This window comes from Toxotes jaculatrix, chromosome 11 (genome assembly GCF_017976425.1).
Source record: "Toxotes jaculatrix isolate fToxJac2 chromosome 11, fToxJac2.pri, whole genome shotgun sequence".
Classification (NCBI taxonomy): domain Eukaryota; kingdom Metazoa; phylum Chordata; class Actinopteri; family Toxotidae; genus Toxotes; species Toxotes jaculatrix.
Window position 1 is genome coordinate 13,946,896 of NC_054404.1, and position 13,332 is coordinate 13,960,227.

The 13,332-nt window shown below is 38.6% G+C and overlaps 1 protein-coding gene across 1 annotated transcript; it reads right to left on the reverse strand.

Annotated features, from left to right (window-relative positions):
• Window positions 1-1,881: 1,881 nt before the first annotated feature.
• bmp5 (bone morphogenetic protein 5) lies at window positions 1,882-12,307 on the reverse strand. Its single transcript, XM_041049739.1, has 7 exons — window positions 11,311-12,307; window positions 8,524-8,716; window positions 4,771-4,919; window positions 4,168-4,365; window positions 3,109-3,185; window positions 2,831-2,941; window positions 1,882-2,702 (listed from the first exon to the last, which is right to left on the reverse strand). The coding sequence occupies exons 1-7, from the start codon at window positions 11,807-11,809 to the stop codon at window positions 2,553-2,555; spliced, it is 1,377 nt and encodes a 458-aa protein (XP_040905673.1). The 5' UTR covers window positions 11,810-12,307; the 3' UTR covers window positions 1,882-2,552.
• Window positions 12,308-13,332: the final 1,025 nt, after the last annotated feature.

Here is a 13,332-nt window from a genome sequence, read left to right on the forward strand (position 1 = left end):
TCTGTTTTCTCAATCAGCTTAAGAGAAGAAACATGTTTGTGGTAGAAGAAAAAAACAGAACTTAATATCAGCACCTGGAAACACATCCTGACATTATGTGAGTGTGTTTATGTCAGGCCTACAGTATGTTGTGACTTATACGATAAACCTGAGAGCGTGATGCATGAATAATGCACAAGAAACGCTTCATGAAAAGTAAACTGCCACAGGTTGTGACCTTTTTCCTGCTCGTTTCAGAAGTGGCCACTGGAAGTGCTGATCTGATGAATGTCAAGGCACCTCTGACTCATTGCAGGCTGTCTTTGACCACGGGGGCCTCAGAGGAGAAGGGGTCAGTATATTAATCTGCCCTGAGTATGGCAATTGTTACCCTTTCCTTTCATGTGGTTAGAAGGTTGCTGTTGAGTAGGCTGTGTAGTTTTGGAGAACTTAAATAGGAGCTCATTCATTGCAGGTCCTACGTTACAGAAAAGGAAGAAATGTAGTTGAATTGGAAAAAATCCATGATATTAAACAGTAGATGGGATTGTGAAGTGCTAGGGGTAATCATGCCAGGCAACAGGCCACAGGAATGCAAATCACACCTCAAGCCAAGAGTTAAGTTAGCAGGTGGCCTCTTCTATTCACTGAATGTCAACACTCCTTTTAGATGCAGCCCACATAACATCTGGGCAGGCCAGCCACTGCTTTTAATTAAGTGAAATACAGTCACTCAATGTTCTGCCATGTCAGAGGAAAAAAGAAATGTTATAAAAGTGGGAAGGTGGGGGGAGAAAAAGTGCAACAGTACATATCCTGTGTTCAGTGAAGGTCAACACAGTTGTGTAAATAAATATTAATCCTTAACCTAATCCCTACATTTCCAAGACCATTGAAAATCAGTGAGTAGCCAGAGTACGTCTCTGGAAATAGCACGTTCTCTCACGGTTCTCTGGAAGTTCTGCTTATCCTCTAAGAGAAGGAAATGTAACAACTCGCTGGGTTTAGTTTATGGTCTCCACTTTGTTTCCAGGGGTGAATCTTAGCTCTGAGCAACGTCCAAAATATGTGTACAGAATGTAAGCAAGCAGAGGTGTGCCATACATGTCACATAAATCACGTGATGGATAATATCTTTCCCCCATAATCTGGAAGGGATTGGTTACAAAATGATATACCTTTCTCTACTGGCAGCCTCATGATAATCACCTTTCTGGGGTGGCTTTGGAGGTCACAGCACTGCTTTACTGCTAGCACTGTACCACTAGCATTACCACTCCCAAAGAGCATGTCAACAGGCTCCATGGGTGGACCCCGAGTTTATATCATACTTGTCAAACATTTATAAATCCGAGACGGTAGTCCGGCAACAGTATGTAAAACATCCGCAGAGCTCCAAACAGAAATACGAAAGGACAACTTGAATTTAAAAAGGCTGGAGGACTTGCAGCTGGAGGAGGGGAAAAGGCTCTGAGATGAAATGCATTTCTCCATATAGTTTAGGGTGATAAATGAGGTGAGAAAATCTGCGAGGTCAAGTAAAAGGCAAAGCAAAAGATAGGAGTTTTCAAGTGGTACATTTATTAAAATACACAACACTCTACATTAAGATATACTTTCCCCAAATGAAAACTACTTTTAGCATGGAGCAAAGACGTTTGCAGCTATGACAAAGACCACAGAGCAACAAGAAACAGTGTTTATAGAAGAGATTTAGATTAAAGTTGTGTTTAAAAAAATGATATAAATTGCAAAGCATTCATAAGTGAACACTCAACATAGCAAGAGTTTAATTCCAAACTGACATAATCCCCTTCTGAGAACACACTCGCTTATAAAAAAATAAATAAATTAAAAAAAGCTGGCATGGAAAAGGTGAAGCAGTATCTGTGCTGAAAGACGGTGACAGCTTGAAAATAGCTTTAGGCAGTTTGGTTTATATTAGAGAACACTCACTGTGTTTTTTTTTTTTTTCCTGTGATCCGATTTGATTTACAATATTTCCAACAGCTTGTTCAAGTTGTGATGTTAGTGCTAACAGCATCACCTTGATGTCTCCCTTGTTTATCAAAGGAATTTGTGATGCTGCATTGTGTGACTTTATTCTGTTTGTTCATTTATACCTGTTGGTCCATTAAGGAAATACACAATTTTCAGGATTAGCATTGAAGTAAAAAAACAAATCATATACTGACCTCCAAGTATTATTCTAGATAGCTAAGTGAACATTTATAGCGTAGTTTATACTGGAAAAAGGGAAAACAAGCAGAAGGGGAAGCGACCTTATGTATCATGATGACTCCAGTGAATAAAAGTTATCATACAGATGTAACTAAGAGGGAGTATATGCCAACGGACACAAAAGTTAAGAGATAACTGGCGTAAACTAAAATCATTTTGTCCTAATCATTTAAATATCACAATATTCAGTGCTATTTTGTTTTTTAAAAAAAGAAAATAAATTAGGTAATAAAACTTTATATACATAATACTGTACATCACATCACACCTGCAGCAGATGTGTTTCCAGCGATTCCCATACCAGATAAGATAAATTACAGTTAGCCCAGCCACTAATGGCAACCACAAGACCTAACTACCATATTTCTATATTTCTTGAGGATAACGTTTGAGCTGTCATCAAAGTAAAGTACTGATATTGCATTGAGCTTGGTTGGGGCACAGCAAGGCTTTGGCACATTGTCAGGAAACATTAAATGGACCTACAGGTGAGAGCATAAAGTAGATTCAACAGAGGTGTGACTGCAGTGAGCTTCAAATGACTTATTATATATACATTATGGTAACTTAAAACATGATTTTATTGCAATACACTCTAAAGAATACTTACCAGAGTTTGCACAATTGCATGATTTGTTGCGTTCATGTGTGCATTGAGTGGAAACGAGCATTCACCATCACAGTAAAAAGCAGCGTAGCCCTCAGGTGCAATGATCCAATCCTTGACAAAAAGAGGACAAATTGTTTCCTTTATTTATGACACAAGGTGTGTTTTCTCAGTGTCACCCTACAATCTGAATTTAAAAAAGCATGTCATTCATTGTGTTATTACCATGCATTAGCTCTCTCACTGTTTTGTGCAGGAGATGTGAAATCGTTTTGTCTTACCTGCCATCCCAGATCTCGAAAGCTGACATAAAGTTCATGTTTCTTACAGGCTTGCTTCTGTTCACTGGTGTTATAATCTGGAAATGAAGATTATTTATTATGACAGAAAATAATGCTTAGTTGTATCTTGGTGTTGCATCTTGCTGTTGACTTACCCACAGAAATCTGTAAACCTCATGAACAAATGCACCAAAGCCAAACAAGCTAAAGCACTGTACAAATACAAACATTGGGAAATACGCACTGTTGAACTGTACATTCACATGATGCTTGGAAATGTTTCCAACAATTGTTAAGCTGTTAACAAACAGTGAATGTTACAGCAAATTTACTGCTTGTGGAGTCTCAGATGCAGAGAAGCTGTAACTGTAGAGCTGCGGAGAATCATTAATTTATAAAAACTGAACATGAGGGTAACAGTAATTCATCCATCAATGTGTGACATTATTAATTATTCCTTGAAATGATTAATGATTAATGATTCAATGTACAGCACAGTGCATTAAAGACTAAGCCACTATCCATTATCTCTCTCAGTCTCTCTGAGTCCAAAAATATTCACAGCAAAGTTATTTTGGTTAAATACAGCGTGAAATGAAGATTAGAAGTGAACGCTGAATAAAACCTCCTTTGTTTCCAAATTACAGATTTTTTATAAAAATGCAATTGTTTTCCAGAGTAACATGGAAATGTTTTGGAGGAATAAACAAAAGAACATTTTGCAGGAAACAAATTAATTAAAAGATTAAGTTAATTCCACACCAAATTCATGGCAGACTGCCACAACAGTATATATACATATCTCTTCTATACAAGTAGAAAAAGTGAACAGAAGATCAAACTGTTATTTTAAATTTTATGGCAATCTGTCCAGTAATTGTAGCGATATCTCGCTGTAGACAGTTAAGTTCCTTAGCCTGAAAAACAGATGGACAACCTGATGGAACGATAGCAGAGTAAATGTTGGTTATTATGATGTGGTTAAAATGTATCTAATTATATGTCTATAGGGTAAAAGAAATTATAAAAAAAACAACTACATCGTAAAAGTGCACATACCTCCAGTTTTTGGTGCCCTAGATGATTCCTGCTGATTAGTGGATTTATTGCGATTGTGGTTCTTTTTTTTCCCACCAGCAGCTCTAACAGAGCGAAGTAACACCCCACTGGCCTTGAAGAAAGCAACCAGGAATGGCTGTTTGGACTGGGGCCCGTTCCTCCCAATGATTCCAGCAGATTTTATGTTGATGCTTCGTCCTTTAAAATTCAACAGGTGAATAAAACTTTCAAAGCAAAGCTAAAGCAAAACTCGATGTTTTATTATGTTGTGACTGCTTTCAAGGTGAGTCTGAAGTCCAGCATCTTTACAAATACAAAGACTAGGTCAACCCATTAATCTTTTTTTTTGTGGATTTATGGCTGTTTATTGGTGATTGAATAATCACAGTCCACAAATTGTCAAATAACCAAGTCACATTTGTTCTCAAGTCAAAGAAAACATTCGTTTTTAATCAAATACAGACATTGTGGATTGTCTCAAAAGATGAACTTCCTGGCCCTTTCGAGATTCCAAAAGCCTGAAATAAATCTGGGGTGGTTACAAGAAAGGGAAGAAAGGAACAAATGTCAAATTCATAGAAAGAAAAACTGAACATCACTTGCCATCTACAGTCTCCACACAGAGCTGCAGGCCCAAGTTCTGCTGTGGGTTCATCACCCAGTGGTTGCTGGTGGCCGTGATGTCAAACACCAGCCAGCCCCCATCGGACGCCTGGACCTTTTTGGAGTTGAGCAGGAACGTCTCTGCATCTCTGAAGGTTACAGAAAACAATGAAACAAACATCTGCACTAAATAAACCACAGTTAAAATGATGCACACTCAACCCTCCAAGCAGCAGCTGCTATTGCACAACAAAAACATAGAGTATGTCTTCTGATTATAATAATAATAATAATAATATATCACAATATCACAAAAATTACTTCAATATTTTGTCTCTGTGGGAATGTTATTTTTCAGGATTATTAGCCCTGCGTCTCAGACTGGTGCCGGTCAAACAGATGTTGAGATGAATGTATTATAAGCAAATTACAAAACCTCTGTGCCTGCTACAGTTTGTTGAGCTCTAGAACAAATAAAAACCAGCCTGTGCACCTTAATACTGCATAGCTTTAGTGGGACACAAAAAAGAAACCAGATTCTTCTTTGAGGGCATTTTGACTCATTCCAATAGGTCTTAACCAGTTAGACTAGAACAGATAAATTAGCTATCACTGATTGATAATGGATGCTTTAGCCCAAACTCTACAGCAGAAGCCAGAATCTGAGTGGCTTTTATTAGCTTCCTCACCTCTTGTTGAAACAAAACATTCTTCTATAAAAAGTCCCTCATTGTTGAAAACTAATGATAGGGTGTGTTTAAGTAATTTGTATTATTATATTTTTGTATGCCAGCTTTGTAGAGGAGATAAAAAAAGAAAGAGCGTCGTGCAAGCTATTGTTGAAGAAGCTTGCAATAAATTGCAGAGTTGTGTGGTAAAACATGTGCCAAGATTTCAGCTATTTGATGGGCAAAAATTTTTGGGAGTTATGAATCTTGAACATTAGCTCTTGTGTATTTTTAACATGAGCCTGACATAAGGCATCAATCAACCCTTAGTCGAAAAAGCCCCGCTTCGCAATTTGCATTGGATTCCTTTCAGGCAGCAGATCGGATAAGGCCTGTTCAGTTTTTGTGGTTACATGGTGCTGGTCGGAGAGAACCAAGATTTTCCATGTGGCCTCAATAGTTCAGGAACTACCCATGTGTTTATTACAGGTGTAACAAGACTCAACCGTATGTGGAATTCCAGCCAAGGTTAATCCTTACGAGTGACTTACTGCTGAACTTCCTCTTTGAAATGTACAGAATTAAGCTTATATCCTGTGATAATTTAGTTTCTGTAGGTAAGAATTCACTGTTGTCATAACCATATCCAAGAGGAGGAATGTGTATCCCGCCCCTTAATCTGTGATTACTGGATGTACTGTTCCACAGAGAGTGAGTTTAACTGAGTGGATACAAAGAGACAGAGGTAACTAGATAATGCCTCTTTTTAGACTTTTTAGTCTCCGTTTCCTTCACATTCTGCGCATATGCCACTAATCTCCATTAGCAATGTATATTCAGTAGCAAAGTTCAGTACAGGACATTGAGATAGTGGAGTGAAAAAACGTTAGGTTGGTGTGTAGTGACTTTAAAAATACCCTAAACTATAGGTTTCAAATTCCTCCAAGAGCTGGCTCGGCACGTTTTGAAAGAAAGGAAACGCATTCAACAAGACCGTCAGACCTAAACAACAAACACATAACATTTTGGTGAGAAACAGTGAATGTAAACACAACTTTGTTTACAAAAAAAACTCTACAGGGTACCTTTAACACCAGCATCTTGAGTTCAATCTCGTAGTCATGCTAGTAGTGAGGAAAACTTCCACTCATTTAACGCTGACTGCAACCTTTACTTGACCCACAAGTGATTTTTAAAGTTTTGACAGGAAGTGAGGGAAAAGAGAGCAACAAAAATCCCAGGCTGAATGTGAACTGAGGACATTGCCATTAGTGCACTATCTTAAATGCCTAAAATGCCTCAACAACAAAGTTGTTTTAATTCACTAATGAAACCATAAATTAACTATAGTTTGTGCATGAGTAGATTTTGTAGAAATAACTGGCTGAAAACCCTCGGCTGTGTCTAGTCTGAGTATACAGTATCAACATTTTGTCTGGTATGTGGTAGAAAAACATAATAGAATGTGTATGGCTTTACAACTTAATAGTACCCATAAAATATGGATTCATTATGGCTTTTTAAGTTCAGAAAAACCTTGAGAAAACTGTTTGTTTTAAAATCACATCTTCCAATATTATTTCTAAGATCTCCAGTACTGGGAAAGCACTTCACAAACTTCTTTGTGAATACTCACTGAAACATACTATTCCCTATAAAAACGTGTGTGAAAAGTTAAACTGAGCAGTCTTCCCCTTTAAGATGGCAGAGTCCATTGACTTGGACCTTTTCAAAGCCCAGGAGGGCCATATCTCCCCTTCAATCACCCACACACATTTTTGGCAAGCAAATGTGGGCCCACTTTTAAGTACACCCTTGTGTATTCAGCTATGTCATGGTTTAAACTTCCGGAATATTGTTAAGACAGGCAGGTGGTGGGCATAACAGTGATCACGGGAGCACCCAAGGGAGCCCCCTACCCCCTCCCTAATATGGGCCCTCATGGTTTCATCTGGGATGTGGCCAGCTTGGCAGGCAACACAAGACGAGTGATAACTGATGGACCTTCCAAGCTTCATAAGTGGCCAACTTGCTAATGGAGCTCTCTTTATCCGAGAACTATATTTGTAAGTCCGACATGGTGCGACTGAAGGAGAACAGAGTTGGAGATAGAGGGACCCTCTGTGTGAGTGGAAAGTTTCAGCCGTGCGAGACAATATCTGCTGGACTATTTGGCTTTTTTTTTTTTTTTTTCTTACTGTGAAATAAGATTACTGCATGGGATCAAAGTGCAGCTGAAGTAACAGCTATTTCTGTTTTCTTTCCATCAATTTGCAGTTGCACACAGGGCAATGTTTTCTATGTGCTTTGTGTTTTATGGCAAATTCATTTTTCCAATAACTGAGAACAGGCTTGATTCAAGTCCTTTTTAAGATGCTTGATTTCTCTGAAACTGACTGTTTATATGAGGCCAGATTGATTTTCCCTCAAATGTCAATAACCAGCAATAATCTGTTTGTCCTAAATAAATGATGCCCCTAAAATAATCAGTGGTGCAAGAAGTATTGAGATCTTTTCCTTAAATAAAAGTAGCAATTTAGGTAAAAGGCCTGCATTCATCATTTTACAAAAGCACATTAGCAGCAGTAGCAGCTAAATGTACTTTAATAATCAGAAGTACTCATGAGGGACCAGAATGGCTCCTGTCAATGTTATATTACTAGACTCTAATTACTGATGTACTACAGAGAAAGCAGCATATTAGTGCTTTAGCTGATAGAAGTAGAGCAAAATGTAATCACTTTACATACTGTTAGTAGTTTAATCTATAGCAGTACAACTTTACGTCAGTATATATTTTGAGTGTAAAATCCTAATCTGCAAAGGAACTACTAATTATATCTGTCAGATAAATATAGTGTAATAAAAATTATATATATATATATATATATATATATATATATATATATATATATATATATATATATATATATATATATATATATATATATATGCGCATTGGAACATTTTTGGAGTACAAGTGCCAGAATGGCAAAATGGAAATAGTCAAGTAAAGCACAGTACTTGAGTAACTGGACTTAGTTACTGCACTTTAATGCTTGCTTTTGTTCAGTTTGGTACTTACTTGTTTTGATATTCCTTGATGACTTGATATATGGTGACCTTCAGAGTAATGTTGTCATAGCGGGCATGACTGCGGTCCTTATAGATCCGAAACTCTGCAGCAGTCACCGCCTCACCGTCTGGGATCTGAGTCAGATCAAAACGGAACTCCTTGTAGTGTCTTCGCTGGTGAGAAAAATCTTTATCTTTCTCCACTGGGAAAGAAAATATTATATGATGAATTTCATTTTTACTGGCAGAAAAGCACACGCTGATCAAAAAATACGGCTTCACCTCCTGAACCGCCGCATGTGTTGCTCAAAAGAGGAAAATACACCAGTATTAATGCACAGAAAAAGAGTAATTTATAACATCTTCTTTTACATTCCAGGTCCAATCCAAACATTTTGACTACCAACAAAAGCACTTTCCAGTTCATTAAATCAGTCAACTGAATACAGGTAGCAGTTCCCAGACAGGCCCTCTACTGTGTGCCTAACTGCATTCTCTGGCCATGATGAATGGGCTGTCAGTTAAGAAAAACAGGCTGATTTCAATTAAAGACACTTTGGTCTGATCCTCAAGTGAGAGAAAAGACCAGACAGGATTCTTCAACGTCATGTGAGCATCTACTCTGACCTCATTTCTGACCTTATCCTGACCTCCTGTAGGTTTCATACAATGCGCTAAGAGTGTTTAATGACCCTTAGCCTTTAAAACAAAATACTTCTAATATTTGTTGTAGCCTAATGTGATATATCTTTTTTAGGCCTGTAATTTTTGAAAATATTCACAAACTCTTAACATGTAGGATTGTTTTATATTTTGCTGAATGGAAATAAATAGAAATTGTGTGCTGATTGATTTTTCAAAATAAATCCCCTAGAAAAAAATTACTTTAAAAGCAGCATCAAGGAGCCTCAGCGTATCAACACCCTCACCTGCTGACTAAAGATACTTTGAAGTGTCAGCCATCTGTCTCACACCCCTGCCTGGTAGCTGAGAAGAGGCATGTGGCCGAGATCAATGAATTTTCTGACATCCGTGGTGATATCATGCAGTGCATTTGCCTGATATTTTATCGAGGGAGAATGCCTGCGGTTACTTAGCGCCAAGAGGTCAGAGGTCAGGTCTGACTTTTTACCCACTGAGCGTGTTCCAATATATTAGCCACAGGCAGTAATCTGAAGCAGAAGTGCCACTGAGAGCAATGAGCATTTAACTTTCAAATAGGTAAAGATTAAATAATAATGACCTCACTCCCTGGGGCGAGGGAGGGAGAGCCCTGTGCATTCTTGATGTGTTGCATATTAATTGGATTCAGCTTGTTCAATTCATATTTTGTTAATAAGACTAGTATATAACTGGTGTGTTACTTTCTCCTTTTGAATTCAACCTCACGTATGCATCTGAAATTTTCTGTAAATAGCTGACTTCTTATTTATACCTGCAGTAGGCATATTAAACTGCATGAGATCCCACATAGACCTTTCTAAAACAGCTGAGGTCAGTAGTTATATTTGAGTGTACTGTAATAAAGACAGAGCCCCATTGAACACTTCACTGACAGTCCCCAGAACGAGAGCAGAGCTTTCAAGGCTGACAGTGTACATGCCCTGGTGGTAAGTGGAAACAGATGGGCTCAGGCCAAGGTGTGGGATTATACTCCCAAGAAACTCTACACAAAGTCACTTTTACATGTTTTGCTATTTATCTAAGAAAATAAAATCCTTAAGGCTACAGTGCTGGCATTATGTAAAGTTTGTTTTACAGTGATTCTTTTTTTTTAATCATTCATTTAGGATTCTGTAATGCTGCATCATATTTCACTTATGAGTAAGTTTCCATGTGGTATGCTCAATATTTTAATTCCCATTAAAGAACAACTAACGCTACAAAGAACACAAATGTGGAGAACAGAGCTACACTGCTGTCTCTTAGTGACAGAACCACAAGAAATACAGGCATCAGTCAATATCACTCCCCTTTTAACAACAGGAAATAATTTAGACCAATTTTCTCAAGGTCAGACAGTCATCTGATAAGTTGCTCTGAACTGCGGGGTTAAGGGTCGCGGCTACTGAACAAACACAATCATTATAAAGATCAGCTGCTTTTTAATAGAAAGCAGCACAAAGTCAAAATGTTGGGCTTAATCCTGTCAAATACAAAATATTTCACACAAGGCTAAAGCAAGTGAACACCACTAACGCCAGATAATGACTGATATCTGAAAATGTACTTATGACATATTCACGTTTAAATGCTGAAATTTATACATATACATATACATATACATACATATATATATATATATATATATATATATATATATATATATATATATATATATATGAGAGAAACTGAATGAGTTAACTTAGATGCTCAGAACAATTTCTATTTTTTTATAGGGCAACACATTTTTTAAACAAAATCCACATGAGGTCAAATTACTTTGATAAAATGAATGAAAGAGGCCAAGAAATATATTAATTCATTTATACCGGCCTAACTCTTCAAGGCTGAATTTCATGCTAGAGTTAGTGTGACCTTATGTTCCTCTGTCTGCAAGGTATTGTCTAGAAAAGTTTATCTAATGCACAAAATATTAGGCTTTTCAACAATTGAAGAAAAAAAAAAACACTAAGAGAATGACTCTGAGGGTCATTTTTTTCTTTTTCTTAGACATTTGGATTTTAAAACGAAATTGCTTTACCTCTAAATGTCAAAGAACTCGAGACTATGATTAATTCATTCATTAATTCTGATTTAATAAAAGCAGGTGTTAAATGAGCCTACTGCCACTTACCTAAATTGACGAAACTCATAACCATGTCGGCGTCATTGAGAAAGTTGGTGTCGTGTGCTGTGGTGAGTGCGGGGCTTTGGCCTAACAGAGGGGCCGCTCGGTAAGGCTGTGCCACACGGGAGTACCCGGCATGCTGTGGGCTGTAGTAACTTTTCCTGGAGTGCCCTTGAGCCTTGGCACTAAAGCTCTTCCCTGCGCCCTGCTGCAACCCCCCCTCCTCCTCTTCCTCCACGGCCATTGCGTTGTACAGGTCGAGCATGAACAGCGGCGCGGAGGACGCCTGCTTCCCGGGAGAGAAGGGCCTCGGACGGTGAGGCAAGCCCAGGATGGAGAGGATCTCTCTCTGGATCTCCCTGCGTTCGTGATTGCGCAACCTCCTGTAAATAAAACTGGAGTGCACATGGTTGTCACTTAACCCGCAATGAGCGCAGGACAGAAAACTCAAACAGCTCCACGCAAGTCCAAGTACAGCACGGTTCAAAGGTGTAAGCGCTGTCATCTTGACAAATAGCTCACTCTGGGATGTGAAGTTGAACTACATCGCACTCTGTGAGAAAAAAATAGCCCTAAAGCAATTTATATCTCCGCCACTACGGAATCATAGACTCTCCATATTAGCCAGAGGCACCGCAACTTTCACGGTGGTAACTGAGGAGGCTTTTTTTTAAAACCACCCTTCTACAAATGAGGTGTCAGCTTGCAGAAAAGTCGCCGCTACTCTCTTGTGCTCGAGGTTCCTCTAGCAGGATTTACTCCTCCAGGGTCCATCCAAAGTCTGTGCCACACCAAGTATTTATGGAGTTATGACCCCCGTCCCTCACCTTACTCCTCTGTGATGAAAAAACACGAAGGTACGCCCATAACGTCGAGGGATCACCCGGAGTTTCCAGTGGATGAAATGTGTTGAAGTGTGTCAAAAAATAAAAAAATAAAAATGAACAGAGAAGAGCTCTCCACTCATGCCTCGGCTCGCATTTTTCCTCTTTCTTTTTCTCCTTCTTTTTTTTCTTTCTTTTTTCCTCTGAGAGAGTGTACTGGGACTAGTTGCCCTCTGAGTCCATCCCACACTCAACTTTTGTTTTTTGCATCCACCTCTAGCGGCCGCAATAAAACTTCAGCCCCGGTCCCATGATGAATGTGGCGGCTCAGGAGTGTAAAAGGAGACACTTGAAATCCGAGAGCCCGTCTCAACGAGTGAAAGAATAATGACAGAGCCTTTTAATCACCTCAACTTATTGAGTGTTTATAGGAGAGGGCTCCAGCTGCATTCACGGACAACAACAAGAATCCTGTTTTTTGTTGTTGTTGTTGTTTGTTTGTTTTTTCTTTAATACTATGCGGGATTAAAACCGATCCACTGGGATTCTTGTGATGTTCTGCACCTAAAAGGATACTACAGTCCGATCATAATTCTCATATAGGAACAGATAGAGGAAGAGATAGGAATACCACAAAAACTGATAAGGAGACTGCAAATCCAATATAGGAACCACAGAACCACCGTATGTCTCTATATTCTAAGACGATTTCCATCACCGTAATTATATAAATTCCCTAAAGAGCACAAACTGACTTTGAGTGTACAGAGAAGTTAATTTAAAGCAAAGAGCCAGAGTCAGAGGAGCATTAAATAAACAGTATGTTGAAGTAAGTGTGCTGAGATAATTAAAAACATAAATAGTCAGAGGTTTCCATGTGATGGGTGGCTGCTGTCCAAAATGAAAAAAGGAAGCTCCTACTTAAAGTAAAGTAGCTCGTGGACATGCTGTGTATTACCACATAGCGCCATCTAGTGTACAAACCCGTAACAAATTAAATTATTTCTGAAGTTTCCCTCACACACATGCTCACACACACACACCGCCTACAGAAGCTTTCTGCACTTGTATCCAAGTTTCCTAATTCTAACGCTGTGTCCTGTGTGGGAGACTCAGGTGATGATCTCTCTCTCTCTCTCTCTCTCTCTCTCTCTCCTTTTTTTTTTTTTTTTTTGTTCCATAGCCCTCACACTTCATCCTTTTT